The 27,313-nt window shown below is 41.8% G+C and overlaps 2 protein-coding genes across 2 annotated transcripts in view; both read left to right on the top strand.

The window, feature by feature from the left end:
* The window catches only part of LOC309963485 (E3 ubiquitin-protein ligase HECW2-like), a 278,709-nt gene extending 276,017 nt beyond the window's left edge, over positions 1 to 2,692 (top strand). The window contains exon 7 of the mRNA XM_082841912.1: positions 2,534 to 2,692. Within this exon, the coding sequence (XP_082698038.1) occupies positions 2,534 to 2,680 (147 nt within the window). The 3' untranslated portion in view covers positions 2,681 to 2,692. The remainder of the gene's footprint in view (positions 1 to 2,533) is intronic.
* A 5,835-nt stretch (positions 2,693 to 8,527) lies between these two features.
* HECW2 (HECT, C2 and WW domain containing E3 ubiquitin protein ligase 2) overlaps positions 8,528 to 27,313 on the top strand; it is a 129,271-nt gene continuing 110,485 nt past the window's right edge. The window contains exons 1-5 of the mRNA XM_082841909.1: positions 8,528 to 9,829; positions 11,118 to 11,213; positions 19,914 to 20,064; positions 20,740 to 20,843; positions 21,713 to 21,837. Of these exons, the coding sequence (XP_082698035.1) occupies positions 8,563 to 9,829; positions 11,118 to 11,213; positions 19,914 to 20,064; positions 20,740 to 20,843; positions 21,713 to 21,837 (1,743 nt within the window). The 5' untranslated portion in view covers positions 8,528 to 8,562. The remainder of the gene's footprint in view (positions 9,830 to 11,117; positions 11,214 to 19,913; positions 20,065 to 20,739; positions 20,844 to 21,712; positions 21,838 to 27,313) is intronic.

The raw sequence follows: 27,313 nt of genomic DNA, 5'->3' as shown, positions 1-27,313 counted from the left end.
CTGTGTCTCAACTTCTGCCCTGTAAACTGGTTCATCTGTACCATTTTTCTAGGTTCCACATACATGCGTTAATATACGATATTTGTTTTTCTCTTCTGACTTACTTCACTCTATATGACAGTCTCTAGATCCATCCACGTCTCAACAAATGACTCAATTTCGTTCCTTTTTATGGCTGAGTAATATTCCATTGTATATATGTGCCACAACTTCTTTATCCATTCGTCTGTTGATGGGCATTTAGGTTGCTTCCATGACCTGGCTATTGTAAATAGTGCTGCAGTGAACATTGGGGTGCATGTGTCTTTTTGAATTATGGTTTTCTCTGGGTATATGCCCAGTAGTGGGATTGCTGCATCATATGGTAATTTTATTTTTAGTTTTTTAAGGAACCGCCATACTGTTCTCCATAGTGGCTGTATCAATTTACATTCCCACCAACAGTGCAAGAGGGTTCCCTTTTCTCCACACCCTCTCCAGCATTTGTTGTTTGTAGATTTTCTGATGATGCCCATTCTGACTGGTGTGAGGTGGTACCTCATTGTAGTTTGGATTTGCATTTCTCTAATAATTAGTGATGTTGAGCAGCTTTTCATGTGCTTCTTGGCCATCTATGTCTTCTTTGGAGAAATGTCTATTTAGGTCTTCTGCCCATTTTTGGATTGGGTTGTTTGTTTCTTTAATATTGAGCTGCATGAGCTGTTTATATATTTTGGAGATTATTCCTTTGTCCGTTGATTCATTTGCAAATATTTTCTCCCATTCTGAGGGTTGTCTTTTTGTCTTGTTTATGGTTTTCTTTGCTGTGCAAAAGCTTTTAAGTTTCATTAGGTCCCATTTGTTTATTTTTGTTTTTATTTCCGTTTCTCTAGGAGGTGGATCAAAAAAGATCTTGCTGTGATTTATGTCAAAGAGTGTTCTTCCTTTGTTTTCCTCTAAGAGTTTTAGAGTGTCCGGGCTTACACTTAGGTCTCAAGTCCATTTTGAGTTTATTTTTGTGTATGGTGTTAGGGAGTGTTCTAATTTCATTCTTTTACGTGCAGCTGTCCAGTTTTCCCAGCACCACTTATTGAAGAGACTGCTTTTTCTCCATTGTATATCCTTGCCTCCTTTGTCATAGATTAGTTGACCATAGGTGCATGGGTTTATCTCTGGGCTTTCTATCCTGTTCCATTGATCTATGTTTCTGTTTTTGTGCCAGTACCATATTGTCTTGATTACTGTAGATTTGTAGTATAGTCTGAAGTCAGGGAGTTTGATTCCTCCAGCTCCGTTTTTTTCCCTCAAGACTGCTTTGGCTATTCGGGGTCTTTTGTGTCTCCATACAAATTTTAAGATTTTTTGTTCTAGTTCTATAAAAAATGCCATTGGTAATTTGATAGGGATTGGATTGAATCTGTAGATTGCTTTTAACCATGTTTTTAACCATGTTACCAGTACAAGCCTGATAAGGGGGGTGTAAGGGATGAGATTATCATCTCTCCATTTGTGTGATTAAGAAACAGAAGCTTAAAATGTTTATGTAACTAGCTATTCAGAGGCTAGTAGTGCTTAAACTCTGCTCCCTTATTCTAAGCAAGTGCTTTTTCCATTAAGAAAATGACTAAACTTTACGGCCCTTTGGTGAAAATAAATTGTTATGACTAAATAAATTTAGTGACCCCTAAGTGTAAAGCTGTCTGACACTATTTATATCACTGTGGTTGCCTGGATACTGCCAGGGGAGGAGAGAAATGGTTCAGGTTAGACTCCTGGCTCCATCACTTACTTTTCCTGAAAGCCTCATCATTAAAAAGAAAATTTTATCTTTGTAATATGTGTGAAAGTCTTTGTAAATGAGTAAAGCTCTTTATTTTTATTTTATATCCTTATTAATATCCAATCCAGTTTTCTCCAATGGCATTCTTAAAACAACACATCTTATCTTAACCTCATACTTTTATTTTTCTGTCCCAGAAGAAATGTCCCTGTGTGCCTTTTAAATTAAGTAACTTCCATTTAAGCATTGTTTTATTTTAATATAAACCGGGGAAACCATCATATCCTTTAGATGTTCCTACTTTAACCACTAAGTGAAGGAGTATTTTAACCTATGATGTGCAACTTCGAAAATACCATGGGATCAGGAATTAAAATTGCTGTTAATCAAATGTATCAGTTAAGTCTAAGCCACTCTATAACAAGATATTAAGTATTAAAGAATAAAGATACGTTAAATGTAGTGAGCACTAAAATTGTATTGTGCATAGTTTAATATTTGATAGCATCTCCTAAAACTGTTGAACCAGGAAGGGTTGGATGATCGAAGGGGCTTCCTTTGTCATACAGATCCTAGCTGTTGCTTTTTAGTCTTTGTGAATGTTAATGACTCTGAGTGAATAAAGGATTGACAATAGCTGCAGATTTTTCTGGCAATGTGGACTCTGTGTGTCGTTAGGATTTAAGAGATACTATTTTCTATAATAATAAACTGATCTACATAATTTCATATTTATCTCTTTTTTTGACTCAACATGTTATGTTTTGTTTTCAGAAATATTCCTTTTTCGCACTCCTTACTGATGTCTTAGAAATTGAAATTAAAGACAAATTTGCCAAGAGCCGACCTATCATCAAGCGTTTTCTGGGGAAACTAACCATTCCAGTCCAGAGGCTTTTGGAGCGACAAGCCATCGGGTAATCAGCTGTCACACCTAGGGGTCTTGTTGGGATTAGTTCCTACTGAAGCAACTGAAATGATACTTTGAAGTCCGAGGACTTTTCTTACTGATAAGAAGTGGTAACATAATTCTTTTAAAAAGGAAAGTGCTCCATGCCGCAGAGCGGCTGGGCCCGTGAGCCATGGCCTCTGAGCCTGCGCGTCCGGAGCCTGTGCGTCCGGAGCCTGTGCTCCGCAGCGGGAGAGGCCACAACAGTGAGAGGCCCGCGTACCGCAAAAAAAAAAAAAGAAAGAAAGGAAGAAAGAAAGAAAGTGCTCATATACTCATTGAAATGTGAAGGGCAGAAAGCACTTTATTTTAATTATATACCTTTTTTGGGTTATCTATCTTTTCCACGATGTACCTACCATTATTACCATTTCAGTATCAAATGTCACAGTGCTCAGTTGTTTCTGAGATATTGAAATCTTGCTATAAAAATCCCTCCCTAAAGCAAGATCTCCGTGTCAGGTTGACACCTCCTGATCCTGATTAACCCCATCCAGAGAATATGTTATTCCTGAGACACCAAAACCACCTTATTTTAGGGCCCTTTAAAACGAAGCCTAGACTCCGAGAAGGTGTTATAGTGGAGCTCTAAGACATGTACGTTCGTTCAGACAACTAGAAATTACTTGTTGAGAGAATTTTAAATTTATTTATTTATTTATTTTGGCTGTGTTGGGTCTTCGTTTCTGCGCGAGGGCTTTCTGTAGTTGCGGCAAGCGGGGGCCACGCTTCATCGCGGTACGCGGGCCTCTCACTATTGCGGCCTCCCTTGTTGCGAAGCACAGGCTCCAGACGCGCAGGCTCAGTAATTGTGGCTCACGGGCCCAGCCGCTCCGCGGCATGTGGGATCCCCCCAGACCAGGGCTCGAACCCGCGTCCCCTGCACTGGCAGGCAGACTCTTAACCACTGTGCCACCAGGGAAGCCCGTTGAGAGAATTTTGAAATGTGATTTGACGTCTGTTTTCTTTCTGTGAACTTTTTGTAAGCTGTGAATCAAATAGTTAAGAAATCGTAACATGCCTCCATCCCTTACTATATAAATGGTGTATATATATTCACATGGTAAGTGCCAGCAAACCCAGTAGCACTGGTGCTCTCAGGTGGCACTGGGGGGCATCTTTTTCATTTTAGGAGGACATTATGAACATATGATAACAGTAGTGGTAGTAGCAGCAGTATCAGTGATAACAGTAGTTGTAGTAGTGGTAGCAGCAGTAGTAAACCAAAGTAAACAAAAAAGATGATGAGACCCTATTCTATGTCAGGAGCTAAGTAAATTACACTCATTAGCTCATGTAATCTTCTCAACAACTCTGAGAGGTGAATAATGTGATTATACCCATTCTGGAGATGAGAAATCTGAGGCTAGCAAGCCAGGGCTGGAGCTGGGATTTGAGCAGATCCGTCAGCTCCAGAATCCCAGCTTCTCTGCAACACTTTAAGGACTGGCAGTGATGGAATACTAGTCTAGCTAACTGAGGAAGGTTGCTCATTCCTATTCACCTTGCAGCTAATTAACTGTTCTATTCTGGCAAGTCACAATTTTTTCAAGCATTAGTTTCCTCATCTGAAAAATAAAGTCTTTAGACCGATGATCTCTAAGACACCTTCAAAACATGAAATCAAGAGATTCTAATGGATTCTAATTCTCTGGCCATCAGAGACAATGGTTGAGCCAGACCACATGAAGTAGAAATATTAGGCTGAAATTCTAGCAGCCTGGTTTAATTTGATAAAACTGGGAAATCACAGTTATTTTTAAGGATAGCAATTATTGCTTCTAGTAGAGATATTCTTTGGGAAGTTTTAAAACATTATTTTTAGGATTGATATAAAATGAAAAATTACGAAGAGTGAGAATTAACTCTCATTGGAAATATACTTATAATTTAGTTTCTATAAGTATAATCATATAATTTATATAATATCTGTGACACTTGGCAGAGTGTCAGTTTATGTATACCAGTAAGAATGATCAAGGAAAAATAAAACCTTGAAACTGGAAATGCTTGAAAGCATTTTGAGTGCTTGAAACTCCTGTTAACTTGCTGGCTTTTCATTCAGTCTTTTAAAGAACTGGACTCATAGAGTACTTCCTGTCATGGATTCCATATGTACTGGAAGGAAGTCCAGCATGAATTCGTAAAGTATCAGAATTATGAAATGTTTCTACATAAGTATATTAAAAGCATTGCCTGATACTTAGGGATTTGCTCTATTAAATAAATATGATACTACATGTTAGTGTATTGGCTGTTAGCATCTAAATCTATTTTTGATCTGATTATTACTTTCTATCAAGTAATTGATACGTCTTGAAAAATACTGAGTTTTCTTATGTGTTTGTAGACTGCAACTCTCTGAAATAGCTGAGGTTTTACACGGTGAGGTTTTATAGGATGAGCTAGAAGTCCTTACTAATTACCTATTTTAAGAGCATTGGTTTGAATGTGACATTTTTCAGAGAGTGGCTTGCATTCTGTCCAAAAGGCACATCACTGTGCCATGCTTTGTCATTTGCTGTGATTCCACTAGTGAGAGAATGTCTCAGTCAGACAGTGAGAGTTCTTTGGCACTTATTCTTTATAATGATGTATCATAGTAATATATAATATAGGGTACACAATTATCTGTCATGGCAAGAGGCAGGATGAATCAGATGAGACTGAGTAAGAACAAGAAAGAGGTGAATCCCTTGACAGGCACTCACAAAGGATGAAACCCCCTTGACTTGGAATCTCCAAATAGGGAGGCTTTCCTGTACTGATAGATTGAATAGTTGAGTATCTTGTCAGTTTGGGTAAAAAATAGCACTAACACCTGTTAAAATTCTTTTTTCCAAGTAAAGAGTCTCATTTGTTAAATTTATTCAACAAATGTGTGGGTGTGTATACATGTAGTGTCTACTAAATGTTAAGCACTGTGTTGGGTATTTGGGATATGATAGTGAGCAAAAGGATGGATGCCATTCTTAGAATCCCTACTGAACATTTACTTCCTAGCTAAAATGCATCACTTTTATAAGTTTTTATCATCAACACCAACACTTTACTTTTATTGGCCAAAGAGGAGGAGAGGAGAGTCAATTTAATTTTAACAGAGAAATGAAGAGTTTTATTATTCCAGGACTGAATGTCCAAAGATGTGGGTGAGGAACTGTAATGTTGAGAGTAGGTCCCAGTAGTTTGCTGCTGGGTTCATGCGTTAGTGGACAAAGGTGGAGCATCTCTGTGTGTCAGGCACTGTCTAAATGCTGGAAGACAGTGGTAAGAGAAGAAGACATCCCTGCTGTCATTATAGAATTATTCGAACACGCTAATGTAAAAGCATTTAACATACCTGTAATGTCTAATAGTTAAAAATGCCAATATATCCCTTTACAGAAAAAAATTTTTTTAAATACCAGATTAAGTAGACAAAACATTATGATAATGATTGCATTGAGATGAGCCATGAGTAAATATCATTAAAATGCATGCTACTGAAAGCCGCCAAGAATCACTGAAAGTGTGCATAAAATGAGATCTGATCTGGGGACTGCAGATCAGGGGCTTCTGTGTCAGATGCATCTGTGTTCTAATCCTGGTTCTGTCACTTAATTGTTGCCTGGCCTTGGGCAAGTTACGTACCCTCCCTATGCCTTAGAAAACAGGGCCACCACTTGCCTCACAGGGAAGATTGAAGGAGATGATGCATGCAAAGCCCTTGTCAGAGTGTAAGCACTCAATTGGGGGAAACAAAGCTTTTTAAAAACATCAATCAAAAAATTATTACAACATTTCTAGGGAAGAAAAAGAAAGAAGTAAAGGAAACGATCTCATTATTTCAAGAAAATCTTGCTATGAACTCAAAGAAATTCATAAGAGCTGAACTGGGATTTCACATTAGCATGTAAATGTGTACACGCTAATGTAAAATCCCAGATAACATCTATTTATAATTGTACTGAGGAGGTAGAGAAGAACAAGCAAAATAGTTATGGAGATTAATAATCAGTAGCTGACCAGAGGCCCTGAAGTGTACAGTGGTGCAAGTATTAGGTAGAGGCCTTGTGTTTTCCTCCTGAAGTTGCCATTAGAGGGCAGTGTGAGTGCAGAGATAGTGTGATTTGGTACTATCCCTCTGATTATTTTCCTTAATTAAGAATAAATCAGATTCTCAACGAAAGTTGCTTGCATACAGAGAAATGAGGCGATTGTATTTGACTTTGATAAATAAACATGGAATTGAAAAAGATCAACCGCTCCATCCTCGAGGAGGCTGGTAGCCTGAGCCTGGAGCCAGGGTGGGGCAGGAGCTGGGCCCAGTTGTGGTCCCCTCCAGCGCACCTCCAAGTGTGGCAACGAGACTCCGACAGCTAGTGCAGTTCTCCAACTGTCCCATCAGTATGGCTTACAAGCTGCCTGGAGTATCAATGATAGGCCCCCCAATAGTGAGGGCCAACAGTGAGCCGCTTACTTTACAGGTGAGGAAGGGGAGGTGCAGAAGCCCCCTGCCTCTCACACAGCTGGAGCAGCTGTCAGAGCCCGGCCTGTTCTCATGCTGCTCTCTCCTGACTCCCAGCTCCTGTTCTTCAGGATACAGCAGCACTGTGCCCTCCATGTGATAACCCTTACCTGTGCGCCTCTCTCTCTCTTTTGTTTCTTTTTCTTTTGCTTGGCCGGCCATGCAGCATGCAGGATGCGGGATCTTAGTTCCCCAACCAGGGACGGAACCTCTGCACCCTGCAGTGGAAGCACGGAGTCCTAACCACTGGACCACCAGGGAATTCCCTGTGCCTGTCTTTTTAGGACCTAACTCCTATCATGCTAAATGCTAAGGAACCAGACCTTCTATACATTTACACTTGAGTCAGAAAACACCCAAAAGTTTTGGCCTTTCTCAGCCCCTTGATGGCTTTTAAAATGCCCTTTCTCTGGTCACTCTTAACAGTGAGAGAGCAGATCAGTGCCCTTTAAAAAAATCATAACGATATTGTACAGTATTGCATTTTCAGCCTTTACTGATACTTTTCCTTGTGACAAGATTCCCTTTTATCCCTGGGTTTATAAGTATTCATTTGTACAAATGAACAAAATTACACTGACTCTTAACATGCCTTTGACCTTTTATTTTCTTGTGAGTATGCAAGTTTCAAGAGAAATATGTGGGGTTTGGGGGGTGGCCTATGGGAAGAAGATGAAGGCTGACACCAGAGTAGTACGGATGAAGGAACCATTTCTCCTCTTGCAGTGACCAGATGCTCAGCTACAACCTTGGCAGAAGGCTCCCAGCTGACCACGTGAGTGGGTACCTCCAGTTCAGAGTGGAGGTCACATCTTCTGTGCATGAAGGTGAGATACCTGTATAAATATATTGCCATAGGAAAAACTTGTTAAATCTTACTCTGTTGTCAGTTTACATTTGAACAGAATTGTTTGTATCCTGTTCTGAACATAAAATAGCTATCAAATGATTACCTGCTGAAGTTTTCCAAGCAGATTTAAAAGCCTGTTTATCAAAAAATCTCTCTTAGGTTTTACCTGCATTTGGAAACTGGGATGTGGAATTTACGGCAGTAGTGAACATGTAAACCTCATATGTCAAACTGACCAGCAATATATGTACTCGTTTAGTAGTGAATAGTAACTCTTAGCAAGTTGGTGATACTGTAAAGAGACCTCAGTGGGATGACTGAATTCTTTGAACTCATTAGTGGCAAAGGAATAGGACATTAAAAGTTCGTTCGTTATTACTACTTTGTCTTTATAAATGCTGTTTTCTCCTTCAGATGCTTCTCCAGAAGCTGTTGGCACAATACTTGGAGTCAATACTGTGAATGGAGACCTCGGAAGCCCTTCTGATGAGGAGGACATGCCAGGGGGCCATCATGACAGCACGGTTTGTTCCAATGGACCAGTTTCTGAGGAAAGTGCTAATGGGACCCCCAAGCATTCTTTCAGGACTAGCTCTACTCTGGAAATAGACTCAGAAGAATTAACCTCTACTTCTTCAAGGACCTCACCTCCCAGAGGACGTCAGGATTCACTCAATGATTATTTAGATGCTATTGAACACAATGGCCATTCCAGGTCAGGTGCAGCTACTTGTTCGGAAAGGTCCATGGGAGCCTCTCCGAAACTAAGGAGTAGTTTTCCCACCGACACAAGACTCAACGCAATGCTTCATATCGACTCAGATGAAGAAGACCACGAGTTCCAGCAAGACCTGGGTTATCCATCCTCCTTGGAGGAGGAAGGAGGGTTGATAATGTTTAGCAGGGCGTCAAGAACTGATGATGGGAGCCTGACATCTCAGATAAAGCCAGAAGACAACACGGTGGAGAACGAGGAAGGCTCCACCAATGAAGCTGCTTCCTTCGAGGACAAGCCAGAAAATCTTCCAGAGCTTGCGGAGAGCTCCTTCCCCTCAGGCCCAGTCCCTGATGAAAGTGAGAATGCTCCGGAGTGTCAGCCGAGTGCTGACCAGGGGAGCACTGAATTGTGCGGCGCCCAGGAGGTAGATCAGCCCACAAGTGGGGCAGACACGGGCACTTCTGACACGTCAGGAGGAAGCCGAAGAGCCGTCAGTGAGATGGAGTCCCTTGATCAGGGGTCTGAGCCTTCCCAGGTGTCGTCGGAAACAGAGCCCAGTGACCCCGCCAGGACAGAGAGCGTGAGCGAGGCCAGCACCAGGCCTGAGGGAGAGAGTGACCTGGACGGGGCCGACAGCTCCTGCAATGAGAGTGTCACCACGCAGCTGTCCTCGGTGGAGACACGGTGCTCATCTCTTGAGAGTGCGCGGTTTCCCGAAACCCCAGCCTTTTCTTCTCAGGAGGAGGAAGATGGAGCCTGTGCAGCAGAGCCCACCAGCAGTGGCCCTGCTGAAGGCTCACAGGGTTCCATATGCACTCCTGGTTCTTTACCTGTAGTGCAGGTGCCCAGTGGAGAGGAGGAAGGGCCAGGGGCAGAATCGGCTACTTCACCTGACCAGGAGGAGGTGGGGGAGGTCTGGCAGCGGAGGGGGAGCCTGGAGGGAGCTGCTGCTGCTACTGAGAGCCCGCCCCAAGAAGAGCGTGATGCGGGGCATGCCCAAGGGGCTTGTGAAGGGGCCACTGCCCAGGAGGAGGGCGCGACCGGAGGTAGGATGTAGAAGACAACGTGGCTCGTGGCTCGGGCATACCCGCTCAGAGAGAAGCCTTGTGGTTTTGGCCCTCAGTGGAAATTGTACTGCAGGGCACATATTAGCTGAATTCTTCTCCTTGGGGTTCAACAGCTTTTTTTTTCTTTTAACATCTTTATTGGGGCATAATTGCTTTACAATGGTGTGTTAGTTTCTGATGTATAACAAAATGAATCAGCTATATGCATACATATATCCCCATAGCTCCTCTCTCTTGAGTCTCCATCCCACCCTCCCTATGGATCTTCTTTTGGTGGAATAAGAGGCCTGTCAGATAACAGTCTTAAACTTAGATAATGAACCTCAAGGCTCTGCGTCAGTGCGGGCACCTGCTCTGCCTAGAAAGGTGGCCTGGTGGGTGGGGGCACCCCTGGTCCACACAGGCCTGGAGGCCTGGGATGCGTGCCGCGCGCCGGCACATTCAGTGCGCGTGGGGCTCAGTCCTCTTGTCTGGGCAGTGTGAAAAAGCATAATGAATCTCTGGCGGGACCTGGGTTTGTAGATACAAAACCAAACAGGCTGGCAGCATCTACGTTAGTGTTATCTGCGAGGTTTTCAGGAACATCTTAACTCGCTCCTTATTGCATGAAGCTTCAAAACAGAAGGTTAATATGTGGTTTGCATCAAATGTCATATTTTTGCCTTCTGCAGTATAAGAAATGTCAACTAAGTTAGGTGATGCATTCTGACACTTGAAAACAAGCTGTTGGAGGATGCAAATTTACACATAAAATTTGTTTTCTGTCTCAATGAATGTGGCTCAGTAGAATGATGCCTTTAAACTGTTCTGTTGTAGCTGCATCAGAAAGTCTGAGTATAATTTCATATGCCTAAATAGCATAGACTCAGAAATAGAAATGATTTTCTTATTCTGTAACTTATTTTTCTACCTATCCCCTTCTTTTCTTCCTCCACCGTTTTTTGTTTTTTTGTTTTTTTTCATTATCTTCCAGTCATTGTGTGACCCTAAAGCATTGCTACGTGACTAGGACAGATGCCAGGGTGGGAAAAGGCAGGGGAGGGGGAGGAATGGGCCCAGACCGACATCTCCCTAGAAGACCCACTTCTGACTAAGCATCCACCTCCCATTCTCTTCTGTGGTTTCTGGGTCCTTATATGGGAAATGAGACGAAAAAGAGATAAGAGACTAGCCCCAGGACTTTTGTTAGGTGTTTTTTTTTCCCAAAGGCTGTTTTGACACTGAAGGGGAAAACAATACCCAGGTAACTGTTTACGTTTAATCCTAGGTTCTCAAGCCAACGGCCACCAGCCTTTGCGATCACTGCCTTCAGTGCGCCAGGATGTTAGCCGGTACCAGAGGGTGGACGAGGCTCTCCCACCAAGTGAGGACCTGCTAACTAAAGGGCTCACCTCGATCAAAGGGTTCAAGGGTGACAGGACCCACGGGACCTAAAGGATGGTTGCCCAGTCCCCCAGAAGTAGAGTTCTGGGAGCTGCCACGTGATTTAGCAGATACAGTCTGGAAAGTGCTTAGCAGAAGACTCCTCTCTGGCACAGTTCCACCAAATGAAAGGGTAGCTGGGGGAAAGTAGATACTCTAAAGTAAAAGAGATCCAGATGTTATGGACAATAGGATGTATAATAGAAAAAATTTTAAGTTTGCATAGGCAGTATGAATTTTCAGTTATTAGACAAATAGGTACAATCTCTTAGAAGAACCTTAGCTCTAGGTAATATACTGCTTTTTATTCATTTACAACATTTTAAATCATTAACTACAGGGTCCTGGTTTTTTTCCTTAGGAATATCCAGAGAAGTGTTATTAATTTCAGAAATTAGTCTACTATTTTCTGGACCATGATGATTATCTGGAGATTTGAAAGATATTTCTTTTTTTTTTTTTTTTTTTTTTTTTTGCTTTCAAGAAACACATAGCACTTAAAGGAGAGATGGGTGAGCACTAGGAATGCTGGGAAAGTTATGCGACCTGAACACCAAGAGCTGAGTGATGCCCATGGCCAGTCATAGTCTGAATGTAATTTAAACTCTATTTAAGTTTCTAGAATCCCTTAAAGCAGTATTACTCTGTGAGAGCAAAGCATTTTGAAGAACAGTGATAAAGCTCAGTAAATACTGTTTTTAAGAACACATTGGAAAATACATCTTTCTGCCTTACTGCTTTTCCTTCTTGTTCACCTTCTCTATTCACCCATCTTATATGTGATCATGGCAAGAAGTGGATGCTTTTGGCCCTCTGTGTTTTAAAAATGGTGGGACATAGAGCAGGGGCAGTATGCATTTAAAGGGCTAAAATGCTGAGTAGTTAGTTTTGGTGAGTGCTGACAAAAGAGCTGAATGGTGTTCTGTACAGTTTGTCAAAATAATGACTTACTCGTTTGTAAATACTGTTGTGCACAGATCCTCCCCTTGTTCATATATTTGGATAGCTGAGGGTGGTTACTCATAGGAAACATATATTTTAAGCAGTTTTTAAAAATCATCCAAGAGATTAATTAACCATTGTGTCATCTTAAGCAGGTGGAGGGGAAAACTTCCTTACTGTTTACCCTTGGAGAAAACATTAGAGGCAGAAAAGAAAAGTATTCCTGGGTGATATTTAGATATAATTGGAGAAAAATGAATTAGGAACACCAGGAGAGAATTCTGGGAGAGCTTTGTTTACATGAGTATGTGGATTAATAGTAAGTAATCAGAGTTTCAGGCACCTGGACAGGAGGCATAGCATTGCATCAGTGTATGGATAAATGGCATCCTCCTGGCCACATCCAATTGCTCTGAATTTTGTTGGATTCACAGTTTTGGTCTCTAGATTGTATTTAATAAAGACAGGTACTTTCCTGCTGAAATTATGACCACCATTTGTGCTGTTTCCATGCATTTGTTTAAACACTGGTATTTGCATTACACAGATATAATGCTAAATTTTAGGATTTAAAAAAATAAACAATTGCCAGTTCATTTTAATAAATTAATATATCCAAAAGGAAAAAAAGCCCGTTAGTAGTATATCCAATTTAATGAGTAACTGATGAACAGCAGCGGGGGGAGGAATTCTTAAGAGTTGTTCCCTCTTGTGCAACTTGCAGATTTGGGGATTTACATGATCATGGACCAATTACAGATTATGGTCTGAGCATACCTGATTACTGTTCAGCTCTGTCCTCACACTGCTTTGCCCTCTTCTATTCCCAGTCGGTCTCATCTTTTGACAGTCTAATCACTTGGCTGCCTGTGCTAGTTGTGCGTCCTGCCCGAACCAGTTCTCTGCCTTCCTTGCCTCACTGGGCAGCTCTGCTACTGTCTCTGGCCATGCCTCTTAACTCAGAGCTGTGGCATTCTGCGTTCATATATTGTCTCTCAGGAGGCTCAGCTAAGGGGCATCCACTTGGAGTATGCAGATTGGCCTGTCTCTTAAATGACCTGGCTGAATTATTTTAAGGTTAGGGATTATACTTTTAACATTATTTATTATAATACCTCAGACTTGTATAGTGGTTTACAGTTTACAAAGAATTTTTAGCTTTTTAAAAAAAATTCTTTTTAACAATTTTGTGAAGTAGGTCAAGCAGGTCTTATCCATAATTTATAGATTCATGGGTAGAAATCAAATAATCTGATTCTTTTACTTTATAGATGGAGAAATTGAAGCCCAGATAAATTAAGTAACTTGTTTAAGATTCCATACTAGTAAAAGTTGAGACAGAGTCTCAAACATTTTTTTCTACTCCATGATCTAAGATTAGAATGGTAGGGACTGTTGTGTAGGTAGATGAATGTAAATTCTGAAAGTTTGGTTAGCGGCAGAGTGGTGACATACCTTGGTATGTTATCTATTAGGCACAAGCATCATCTGAAATTAGAGGCTTTGGGGGCTTCTCTGAAACTGCATTATATTGTGTTTTGAGGGCAGACCTAGGAAGGCTGAAAAGATGCTCAGCTTTCTTCTTCCAGGTGAAGATCACTTAGCAGGACCCTTCTCTGGGAGGTCCCTCAAGTATAAGAAAAGTGGTGACAGTGACAGTACTAGCGACTGTCTTTTGGCCCAGATGGATTTGCTCCGTTAAGCATCTGTATTGGACTCAGACGTGCCTTTTCCTCTCTGTATAGGTCACTATCCACACACCTGCAGGACAGTCTACTGAAGCATGATCCCCCCCCCCCACTCTGGATTCTTTTTCCTTATTATTATTGTTGTTGTTATTTTAGCTTGTATTTGCCTTAAAAATACCCATGTACTAACATACAGTGAGGAAACTACCCAGTAAAGTTTGCTTCTCTCTGAAGATTTGCAAACTCAACTAAGGGGATTTAGAGGTATCCTTGCTATGCCTCTTCACTCTTATGGCTGATGGCGTGGTCGTCTGTGTGTCAGGGTTATAAGTTAGTCTCTGAACGTCTGTTTGATCTCTTTTTATGTAAAGCAGTTTTCCTTGTTTGTTTGCTTCTTCTTCCAGCCTTATTCCTCCTATCTCAGGACCAGGGAACAGATGTTGGACAGAGACCACTCAGCTGTAATGCTGATCGATCGATTGGTTCTCAAACTCTTACTCTTGCGTTAGGCCATGGACCCCCTGCGCTGTGACCTTGTGGGCTGTGTAACCTCAAGCACTGGTTGAGAGACATTCTGATGAGCCATACAAAATAAGAAAGCTCTGGTTCTTAAAGGTGGCATGGCACTATTGAGAGCCTTCCAGGGAGGCAGCTTGAACTTGAATATGCACTGGGTGCCTTGAGAACCTGCTGTATCTTCTTCTGAGGGGATTCACAGGCTGGCAGCTGGAGGTTGTTCAGGGCTGAAGCCCACTAAAATGTCATCAGCATGATGAATCTTGGTCTTTTTAGCATTAGGATAAGTGGAATAAAATGGCCAGCTCAGCCCCTTCTGAAAAACTATTTTAGTTTTTTCTTTTTTGGCTCCAGTGTAATTGTGACTTAACCCATTGCTTACTGGAGACAACAGGAAACTGTTGAAAGGTGTTTTTCTCCCAAAAGGGTAGGAATAGGAATAGATTCCGGATGAACAGTCCACAGTGGACTCTTATAGGATCCCAGGCTTATTGCCATATTTTTAGGACTCGTGTATTATTTATGTGGTGGGTTCAAATGAGTAGCTCTGGAAAAACACGGGGATGTTTATCATTTTTGGTGGTTGTGCACTTTTGTTATTAAAGCATCCTTTGAAATGAAGGTTTAAAAGAAGGTAATGAATCTGAAAAATACAATTAATCTTATAGAATTTCTACTCTGTTTAAAGCTAGGGGCTCTTATTCTCTAGAACCTAAAAGTTAGTTTGGAGAAAAAAATTCACACTTTTAATCTAAAAAGCTACTTCCTTAAAAATCGAATAGTAAGGTCCAAACTATGCAGCTATTTGAGATTTTTTAAACTTTTTATTCAAATATAATGTACATGCAGAAAAGAGCACATTCAGCCTGTTGAATTCTCCCAAACTGTGCCCACCTGGGCAATCAGCACCACATCTGTGGTCCCTGGGAGGCCACTTGTGCCCCGCTACCAGTCTCCAACCCCCACTCCTGAAGAGCAAGGGGACCTACTGTCCTGACTCCCCAGAGCACAGACAAGTTTAACTTACTTTCGTACTTTATACAAATGGTATCATACTTCTTTGAGTGTTTAAATAAGGAAAAAGTAATCCATTAAACACTGATTTCTGGCATCTATTACAAAGCTTTTTTTCCTTAAAAGTACCCTTAGTTTATTGTAACTTCATCATCTCACCATTTTGGTGAGGATACCACGGTTATTATAATTTTTACAGTGGGTTTATAAACTTACTTCACAATACTCAGGTACTTCGTTTTCCTTAATCCAGTTACAACCAGGTCAGTTCCCTACTGTTAGTCCTCTCACCGCTTTGAGTTTCGTAGTAGACACTTCAGTGCTGGCTTCCCCTGATATGTGATTCATCCTGTCTAGACATTGACCTTCTTCCCAGTCTCAGCACTCACTGAGATGTGTTCACGTCTTCATCTAATCACCTGGGTGGCCCAGTGGAGACCAAGGTCTAGTTTGAGAGGAGCGAGGAAGAAGAGTGATGAGATGAAGAGGGGCCATAGTGATGACCCCTGCCCCCTGCCTACATATATTGATTCTAAAAGTTGAAAATAATCTAAGACCTGCCCGGCTCTACCTCCCTGCATCTGGAATTAATGCTGTGACAGTGGCTTGGCATAGATTTTCATGCTAACTCTCTGACTTACCCTTAATATCCAACTATTTAAAGGGGGCTATTATATTTGAATCTCAGGGTGTCTTAAGTGTACACTTGCTCCTGGATTTCAGTTTGGGGTATTTAGGCTGAAATTTAGTTTCTTGCGAGCCCGCACTTCATGACTTCTAAGAAATCCAGCATTAGCTCCATGGGTTTGTGCAGTAAGTTAGCTGCTGTCTTAAGTTCTTGTTAATTTACGTCAGTGTTCCTTAAAGTTTAGTGTGTCTAGGAATCACCTGGGAAGTTTGTTAACAATGTAGATAACTGAGTCCTGGCTTCAGATAGTCTGATTTTGAAGAGCTGGGGTGTGTCCTTGGCATCTGCATTTATATTGATCCTCACAATGATTCTGACACGTACTGTCAGAATCCCACACCTTGAGAAACATTCTCTAGATAATAGTTTTCAAACTTTATTATTGCTGTGAAGCTCTTTATGGAAGTGAAATCTTATGTGGAAGACTAATATGCACAACAGATAATGTTGGAGCTGCAGTGTTTGAAGTGGGGTTGGCAGGTGGTTCAGCAGCCCTACTCCTCCGGACCCCAAAGCCCCTGGCCCCAAAGGCTTAATTAACTTAGAATCTATTTTGGAAATTCTGGCCTAGACGTAAGATGTTGCTAGGTCCTTCCTGAACCTAATGTGATAAAATGGGTGTCATTGCAGATTCATGTTATTTTAGAACTGAAAGGGACCTTAGCAATGTTTACCTCTGTCTTCTAATTTTTTAGGTAAAGAAACTGTGGGCCATAGAGATGTAGTAATTTGTTGAAGGTCATGTAGCAAAGGTATGACAAAGCCATGGCCAGATACAGGCCTTCTACTTGCTAATCTAGTGCATTACACACACACAAACGCATTACACACACACACACACACACACACACCCAACACATTGCTGTCAGTCTTGCTGCACACTGATTATGTACCCCAGTTTACAGTGTGGCAAGACAGGGAAGTAAATGCCAAGATCCTAGTCTTCTAACCCTGCCTGTGTGATTTTAGCATTGTCTGTGAAAGAAACTGATACCAGGCCATGTGTTCTCATATGCTTTCTTAACCAAGAGCAAACCAGGCCTCATGTAAATACTTACAAGATATTAAAGCAACCATACCCCCACCCCCGCGAATAGATAATGATAGATAATGATAGAGGACTGACCTTCCTACAGGCACCTCTGCTGTCTTGCCTAGATGGAAGGGTATTGACCGCTTGGGTAAGAGTAGATATGTAGTTCACGAATAAGCCAATAGCATAACAGTCTTTCCCAGTTCAATGCCGAGTGTCCACTTGAAACCAGCAGTATAGCATTTCTCTTTATGGGGACTTAAGTAACAACCTCAATTTAAAGATACGATATTTGATAGGGAGAGTCTTAATGTGCATCCAACATCCCATATTCTTAGAAAGAAAATTTTTGGACCTTGTTTTTCCCATTGCATAGAAATGTCTTTATTGAGATACAAATGAAGGTTATTCCTGGCCTTTGTGGAAAGTGAATACAAGATCATTTTTTAAAATTTTTATTGGAGTATAGTTGATTTACAGTGTTGGGTTAGTTTTAGGTGTACAGCAAAGTGAACCAGTTATATATATATATCTACTCTTTTTAGATTCTTTTCCCATTACAGAGTATTGAGTAGGGTTCCCTGTGCTATACAGTAGGTCCTTATTAGTTATCTATTTTATATATAGTAGTGTGTTGATGTCAATCCCAATCTTCCAGTTTATCCCTCCCCCCGACCCCCCGGTAACCATAAGAAGAATCATTTTTTAATAGCTTTACGTTATTTAAATTATTTATTCATTCATTACATGCTATGTGCAAGGCACAGTGGTGAATATATTTGGAGATACCCCCTCCTCCATTTTCCTACCCATGTGGCCCGCATACAGGTCACATTTCTTGGGGTAAATTCTTGTATAGTTTATTCAAGGAAAAAGTTCCATCTTTGAAGATACTTTTCTAATGTTCTTTTGTCAGAGAATGGAAAGTATGCAGCAGTGTGTTTTCTCTTCTGCTGTAACTGCCAGAATACTTAGAGCCAAGTTGTAGTGACAACCTTATCTTGGGAGCTTGGCAGAATCTCTCTCTCTGCTTCCTTTAGTTGGTTTCTGTTCTGTTTTTATCCCTAATTGACCTATCCTACATATTTTTAAAAAACTGGAAGCTTCTGTAAACATTCTTGGGGGGGAAGGAATGGTCATTTGTTTCCATGTGCATTTGATCTGACATATAGTATGTGCTTGAATTACCCTGGCTCTAACGAGAGAGGAATGCAGTGGGAATACTTGTTCTCAGAATCTTTGAGATGGGAAAGTGTGCGAGGAGCAGAGCCAAACAATGGAATGGATCAAAGGTTTTAGAAGATGGTTCCTGAAAATGCCTTTGTGTGCTCACTGTTTGTCAGCATATGGCAGGCTGAGCGGGAGGCCTTTTGGAAATGTCCTGCTGATGGGATTGTAGCTGTGCCCGAGTAATTCATTCTTGGCAGCCTGCTTCATTGCGAGTCCGCGTTACCCTGGAGCATGAGTGACACGGAGTTGTTTGTTGTCTGTGTGGTGCTTTTCCTCACAGAAAATTTTTCTTTCCCTTGCCACGTGTCATAAATTATGATCGGCTGAAATCAACAAAAAGATATCCTTCCACTCCCCGCTGAGGCAGTCTTCAGTGGTCTTCCGGTGCTGGCTGGGATCTACCGTGCAGGTTTTTGCAATCCTAAGGACTTAGTTGGAATACTTGTTCCCTTCACCTCCAGAGTAGATGCCATAGCTGGTCAGGAGCAAACATGCTTTCGTCCTGGTCTCTAGGATGAGACCCACGGCGTCTGCTGATAATCTGTGTGATCACATGGAGAGTTTTGAAATTAACAGAGCTGCTCAAGAGAAAGGTGCTTATTAATTTCAAAACATATTTGTCCTAGAAATAGCAATGTATAAAGCACTTTCCTGGTTAAAGAATAGATCTCTGCTGTTTTCATATGTTCCTATGTAAATTAATATAAATTACCCTTCCCAATTGCAATCAATTTAAAAATTGTTGCCTTTTGTAAAGATCAGCTCACGCTCTGCTTATTTTTATAGGGGAATGGCCTTTTAGAGAATTCACAGAGGTGGGATGGCTGGCCCTGAAGACTACTGTGCTTGCTGTTTTTACTGAACATGCTCTTACATATTTGTTTACAAAGACTAACACATTTAATGAGATTGCTTAAACATAAAAGTAAATAATCTTTTAAATCATTGTATTTATTTAAGGTTGGAGACAAGTCATTAACCTTGCTCTGAAAATGTATTCCTCTTTGGGAAAGTGTAAATGGAAGTTGGTAGATAATGATACTGTTTGATGACTAGGCTAGCACTACCTTCTTCCGAAGACTACATCTACTAAAATTGTGTGTAAATATACACGTAGAAATTTCCAGCTGTGAGTCTTTCATCTAGGTTGGAAGAAAAACAGAAGAAATCAAGTTTGGGTGAAAATAAACATCAGTACCAATTTTGATGTGAATATCGAAAGTATTACGATACCAACTAGTAATTTTTAAAGTTGCTCATACGTGACGGATGAGCATTGTGGGTGGATCTGGGAGGATCCCCTACATTCAGGGATTCTTTAAGGTGTTGGTTATGCACACAGGAGCTGTTTTACTAACTGGTCAAACATTCTGGAGTGGACCGGGGGGAAGTGCTGGATTATGCACCCAGGTATATGTTATTAGCCCCAAAGTATAGCATGTCAGGGAGAAAACACGTGCTGCTTGATGAACCACGTTAATGGCTTCAGCTGCCCCTCCTAATCCCTCTCTGTGCACTACTGCTGTTTAGACTGGGAGGCACGCATTGACAGCCATGGCAGGATCTTCTACGTGGATCACGTAAACAGAACCACGACTTGGCAGCGGCCCACAGCTCCCCCTGCCCCGCAGGTGCTGCAGAGGTCCAACTCCATACAGCAGATGGAGCAGCTGAACCGGCGGTGAGGATGGGCAGTTTTGTGGTTGGGCTCATTTTTACACAGTGCAAAATGGAAAACACGGTTGCCTCTTTCATCTCTGGGGGTCCTGTCATTAAGGTGGAGCTGTCACTTCTCTTGATTCATAGACTTCATTGAATGTCTCTTGGTTAAAAATTAATAAGCGCACACATCCACAGCTTGCTTAGAAAATAGAGAGGAAATAAGTAATGAGATGACCCCTTTAGTCAACCCAAGGCATTGATTTTTAGTAAAACAGAGCATGTGCATTGTCATTTGAAGCCAGATAGCTTTTTAAATATGTAGAATCTTCGTTCGTAATGCATCTTTATTCGTTACCTAAGCTTTTAAAAATCTGTCCTTCTTTTCCCAAAACTAATTGTTATGGAACAAAAGTTGTTCTTTAACAATATAGGAATTTAGTTTCCTTTGGTTAAAGGCCACAATGTTTTTTTAAATTCTTATTAATTTGTTAAGAAAATGTTCCACAGACTATGGACAGAAGAAATTAAATCCGATAGATTTACTTAACAGATGGCCCAGAAGGTCAGGGGATGGAGGTTTGGGGAGGAAATGGTCAAGGCTGGGAAGATGGTGAAAACTTCTGGGCTCTGGGGGAGCAGTTGAGCCCCGTGTTTTAGAGGCTGCTGTGTTGTAACTCTAGGCTTCTGATTTTAGATACCAGAGTATCCGCAGAACCATGACAAACGAGAGGCCTGAGGAAAACACCAATGCGATTGATGTGGCAGGGGAGGAAGCCGACTTTCACCAAGCCAGTGCAGGTAAGAGCCTTTGGGTTGGTTTGTTTTGTCATCTCGCAAAAATAGAAAACAAGTAAGTAAGGATTTCCAAGAAATGAAGCTTTCTTTAAAAGGACTTTTGATCTTCGTGAAGACCAGGTAATTCAACTCAAAAAGTCCAATTCACCAGACACCTCTTCTAATCCTTGACTTTTTATTAGTACTAAGAAAAGAATCACAAAACCAAACAGGATATAAATTACTTTAATCTCTGGATCTGTGGGTTAGTAGAAAAAGATGGAATCTGATTACTTATAAAATCTAAGGATGCATTAAAATGTTAATAGCGGGGACTTGCCTGTTGGCGCAGTGGTTAAGAATCCGCCAGCCAATGCAGGGGACACAGGTTCAAGCCCTGGTCCGGGAAGATCCCACATGCCACGGAGCAACTAAGCCTGTGCGCCATACCTACTGAGCCTGCACTCTAGAGCCCACGAGCCACGACTACTGAATCCATGTGCCACAACTACTGAAGCCCGTGCACCTAGAGTCAGTGCTCCACAACAAGAGAAGCCACTGCAATGAGAAGCCTGTGCACTGCAATGAAGAGTAGCCCCCGCTCGCCACAACTAGAGAAAGCCTGCAGCAACAAAAACCCAAAGCAGCCAAAAATAAATAAATTTATTTTAAAAAATGTTAATAGTGACTAGAAATATTATTGAATTCCATTTTAATGTGATGGAGAACAATTGGGTTTTATGCGTGATTTACAGAAAAGTAAAAAAGTGTTTGGGGGATTAAAATAATAACAAACGATATAGGTGTTGTTTTAAAATATAGACGGAAGTGAGTAGATGTTTCCAGCACGTGCAGAGACCTCCCTGAAAGCCTCTGTGGTCTGCCCCGTCTAGATTTCCGACGGGAGAACGTCCCGCCCCACTCTACCTCCAGATCCAGGCTCACGTTGCTGTTACAGTCTCCCCCCGTGAAGTTCCTCATCAGCCCAGAGTTCTTCACTGTGCTGCATTCTAACCCTGTGAGTATCAAATCCGAGAGGATGTGAGGGAAAGAGCACCAGGCCAGAGGAAATTATCCTCGTTTACGTCATAACAGTAAGAATGAAAATAGCTAAGTTTACCGAGCACCACATGTGTTCCATGCTCAGTGTTAAGCACTACCCATGGCTTAACCCATTTAGCCCAAACAAACCTATGAGTTAGATAAAACTTCTATTTTTCCAGATGAAGAAACTGAGGCACAGAGAGCTTAAATAACATGCTCAAGGTTATACAGCTCCTAAGTGTGATAGCTGGGGTTAAAATCCCAGAGATGCTGACTCCAGAGTCTGTGCTCTTAATGACCACCTTGTGTTGCGTGCACAAGTATAACCAAATATCTGAGAGTTGACAACAGGCGTTGGTCAGATTGAGCTTTGAGATATTGGTACGGGCTCTCCAAAAGAAAGAATGAATATAAAATGTATACATTGCTGTAATCTGAAAACATAAATCCATAAATAGAGGAATTTTTTAAAGATACATGAGGTTTGTATGGGAGATCAGGATTTTGGGGGGGGGCTAGTGGGAGGAGGGGTGATGGTGATGTGTTTAGGATGAAGTAGATTTAAATTTCCCTCCTTTTACTAATATGTCTATTCTTTAGAAGCCCTCCCTCTGTAATTTTGCCAGAGGCCTAAAAATGTTAGCATCAGCGAAAAGAATCAACCTTCTGTTAACCAGAAGGTTATAAAAAACGTCAGCCTTTTAATCAGTTTAAATATAGAGAAATCATTTTGACTGTCTCCTTCACTTGTTTTCTTTCATTTCCCCCTGTCTTGACTTATAACAAAAATTCTACCCCTTTCCTGATCTTGGTTCCTTAACCAAGAAACCCCTCGCTAGCTTCCAATCCCCGCCCCATTAAGTCCTCATGGCAATCAGTTTCTCCAGCTCTATTCATGTGCCCCTTTCCCACATTTATTTTGGAATTACCATCTGGAATGGGAGGTTTTAATTTTACTCAGGAAGTGTTAACCTCCTGGCACCAGGGTATATGAAGTCCATGGGGTGACAGTGGAAAATGTTACATACCTGTTCTGTGGTCCTGAGCATGATATTTATCTCAGACATTTCTAGAAGGCAAGAGAAGTGTTTGAAAATATTATATAGTTTAAGCCAAAACTTGTGTTTGGGCGCACGCGTGCATGTGTGTGTGAAGAAAAAAATTAGAGTGTGCTAGGAAAGTTGGTTAGAAAGCATTTCTTTGTGATGTAAATCTTAAATTGTCTCACAGAATAAATAACAGACACTGGCTGGTTAAAAAAGAAAGGAGTAGGAGGGCCTTCTAGGTGGAGGGTATGCATGAGCAAAGACAGAAGTGAAAAACATGTCCTATATGCATAGTGAGTTATTTTAATCATCCAATAAATATTACTTAAAACACGGTTGATGCTAGAAATTATGGTAGGTGCTGCAGACACAGTGGGCAATAAGATCAAGTTCTTATCCTAGAATGGGCAGAGAATGAAGGCTACCTTAGAAAGATGGTTCTAGAATACCTCTCTGAAGAAATAATTTTTGAGTTGGAAGTTGAAAGATGAGAAATCATCAACCATGGGAAAAGCCAGGGGAAGCTCATTTCAAGCAGTTGAAACAGGAAGTGCAGGGGCCCCAGGGCTCAGAAGAGGGCAGAGGGGCTGCTGTGTAGTGATAGAAAAGGGGGTGGTGAGATACTACGTTGGAAAGTCAGTGAGATCCAGATCATAGGTCTGCCTATGGGACACGGCAGGGGATTTAGATTCTCTTCTGAGCAGCGGGAAGCCATCATGCACTTAGAGTGTGACATGCTTGGATTTGGAGAGCGTAGAAAGGCAAGGGTGGAAGCAGGGTGATGAGAATGGAGGATCTTTACGGTCCAAGGGAAAGGCAGTGATGGCTGGAATACGGGTGTTGGCGTGGAGATGGAGAGAAGTGCACGGGCTCAAGGGCTATTTTGAAGGTAGAGTCGACATGACTTGGTGAAAAACTGGCTGTTAGGGATGGGAAAAAGAACAAACGAGAAACACCTGTAGGGCTTTGGTCTGATACAGGAGTTCATCTTGCTGGGTCAGCTAACGTGCAAGTAAACAGCTCGAAACTGGACTAGGTGTGGAGGCATCGAGAAGGAGCTTCGTGTTTCTGCAAGGTGCCGGGAGTAACAGGGCGAGCAAGGCGGGCCCTGTCCCACAAGTCTCTGAGGGCTGAGGGAGCGGCTTCCTGGAGGTTTTAATTAGGGGAAGGTTGTCTTAGCTGCACCTGGAGCGCTTTAGAATGGGGGCGGGGGGAGACCCTGGCCACAGACATCCAGCTGTATATAACCCATTCGTCGTGGCTGGAGCTGATAAGAGCCTAGACTAGGAGGTGAGGAAATAACGAGGAAGGATCCAGCATGAGAGAATCACAGGCAGAGAGCTGGCAGGCTTTGGTGGGTAAATAGAACAGAAACTGGAGAAGAGGACTCTTGAGAGGCTTGTTAAGGGAATGTAAGAACATTTTGAATTTAACCAGACAGATTATATGCCTTAGGAAAAATAGACTGTTGGGAAAAGTAGCAGTCAGCATAGTCCAATCACCAGGAGCTGTTGGCGAGGCTATTAGTATGCACATATTTATTGATCAGTTAGCATACTGATCATTATCTCATGGTTTATAGGTTTATCTTGGAAGAGAGAGGACTTGGGAGAAGGCTGTTCTCAGATTTCATGCAAGAGGCATTCAGTGTAGCAACAGTTGTTTATTCCCTACTGTATGCCAGGCACTAAGTCCTAGAGATACAAAATTGACAGCAACTGTGGGCTCTGGAGCCCCAGACTTGAAAACACATTCCAATGCAGTGAGCAGAGCTGTAAGTGCGGTGATGGAAGGTTGTAGAAGATATCTTGTTGGGGTGTGTGATTAACTCTGGGGAGAAGGCATATGGGAGGAGCCATGGCTGGGTTGGCGTTTGGGATAGGTTTTAAAGACTGAGTAGGTTTTAAAGACTGATAGGTTTTAAAGATTGAATAGGAACTTGCCCTGGATGGGCCAGAGCTCTCTAGGTAGAAGGAGCAGCATTTACAAAACAAGAGATCCATGAAGTTGCAGGGCTGTCTTAGTAATTACTATAGAAGTACTGAAACCGAATTACTAGTACAGCAGTTTGGTGTTGCTGGTGTGCGGAGACCATGGGACACTAGTGAAAGTCAGATCTGAGCCTGGAAAGGTAAGCAGAAGCCAGATTACAGGAACCTAAACTCGTGTATGTGACAATTCTAGGAGTCGTAGGCTTTCATACAAGGAAGAATGGGATAACATTCAGAGTTGTCAGTCTAAAACAGAAAGTGTCATGCTGTGGCGGGAAAAGCTTTGGACTTGAGGTCAGGTAACATGAGTTTTCCTTTGTTCATTTGTTCATGCATTCATTCAACCAATAATTATTAAATGCCTGTGATTTGCCTAGTACATTCGAGACTCTCAGGATACAGTGGAATAAAGATCAACTAGTGAACAAGAAAAGATAATGCAGACAGTAAAATGTGTCGTGAGGCAACTGAAACAGTACAGGTGACTGGGCTAGGGTGACTTGGGGCCAAGGTACTGCAGATGCTGGTTTAGATCAGGTGGATGGCAAGACCTCTCCAAGGAGTCATATTCAAGCTGTTGTACAATGTCAAGAAGCCAGAAAGGCAAAGGTCTTGGAGAAGAACTTTGCTTGCCAAGGAAGAGCAAAGGCTTGAGGACAGGAATGAGTTTGATGTGGTACATAGTACGGTCAGAGAGATGAGCAGGGCTTCAAAATGTAGGGCTTGTGTGATCTGGCAAGGAGTTTGGGCTTCATTCTAAATGGGCTTTATTCTAAAAGGGGTTCCTGTGGGGGTGTAGTTTTGATGTTTTTAAAGTTTCTTCTACCTACTGTGTTGAGACTGGGTTTTAAAAGGCAAGATTGGCATCAGGGAAACAAGTGAAAAGGCGCTGTGGTGAGACATGGAAGGGACTTGGACTAGTGCAGCAGCAGTGGAGATGGTGACAGGTGGATGAATATGGCACATATCTCGGAGGGAGAGCTGACATTCTTCACACTCTTTTGTCAGTGAGGCCAGCACCTTCTTTGTTTTGCTAGATAATAGTGTTTGAATATTGGACTTATTTTTCTTCATTGTGTGTGTGTGCACGTGCATGCGCTATTTGCAATGTAATGGCACAATTTGAACTTTAATCTGTGTTATTAGCATTTTATTTTCTTTACCAATTTCTTAAGTCTAGAACTTATTATTTAGAAAAAGTCAGTAGGCTTTTTCTGGAAAGGGCCAGAGTGTAAATATTTTCAGCGTTTGGGCCAAGGACAACATGTAAATGAATGGATGTGGTTGTATTCCAATAAAACTTGGTTAGCAAACACAGCCAGTCAGCCCATGAGTCTATAGTTTACTCACTCTTAGTCTAGACAGCCCATAAAACAATATCAAGGCCTGATTTGCATTTACCGATTTCTTCAGTGTTAATATTCCCACTGTGGCCAATTTCAAGCTACCATCTTTTTACGGTGTGCGATTTGTGATTTCTTTTTGTTGAAGTATAGTTGGTTTACAACATTACATTAGATTCAGGGGTACAGCATAGTGATTCAATATTTTTATAGATTATACTCCATTTCAAGTTATTACAAAATAATGGCTATTTCCCTGTGCTGTGTAATATATCCTTGTTGGTTATCTATTTTATACATAGTGGTTTGTATCTCTTAATACCCTATTCCTATCTTGCCCCTCCCCCTCCCTTCTCCCCACTGGTAACCACTAGTTTGTTTTCTATATCTGTGAGTCTGTTTGCGGGCCTCTCACCGCCGCGGCCCCTCCTGCTGCGGAGCACAGGCTCCAGACGCGCAGGCCCAGCGGCCATGGCCCACGGTCCCAGCCGCTCTGCGGCACATGGACCTGGGCACGAACCCGTGCCCCCCCCGCATCGGCAGGTGGACTCCCAACCACTGCGCCACCAGGGAAGCCCTGTTTTATTTTTTGATTTCACATATAAGTGATAACATCCAGTGTTTGTCTTTCTTTGTCTGACTTATTTCAGTAAGCATAATACTCCCTAGTTCCATACACATTGTTGCAAATGGCAGAATTTCATTATTTATTATGGCTGAGTAATATTCCATTGTGTCTTCTTTAACTATTCATCTGTTGATGGACACTTGGGTTGCTTCCATATCTTGACTATTGTAAACAATGCTGCTATGAACATTGGGGTGCATGTATCTTTTCGAAGTAATGTTTTTGGTTTTTTTCGGATATATACCCAGGAGTGGAATTGCTGGATCAAATGATAGTTCTATTTTTAGTTTTTTGAGGAAGCAGCATACTGTTTTCCATAGTGGGTGCACCAGTTTACATTCCCACCAACAGAGTACAACAGTTCCCTTCTCTCCACATCCTCACCAACATTTGTTACTTGTAGACTTTTGGATGATGGCCACTCTGACAGGTGGGAGGTAAT

The sequence above is a fragment of the Leucopleurus acutus genome, assembly GCF_964270905.1.
Source record: "Leucopleurus acutus genome assembly, chromosome: 6".
Classification (NCBI taxonomy): Eukaryota; Metazoa; Chordata; class Mammalia; order Artiodactyla; family Delphinidae; genus Leucopleurus; species Leucopleurus acutus.
This window is presented reverse-complemented; position numbering and strand designations above follow the sequence as displayed.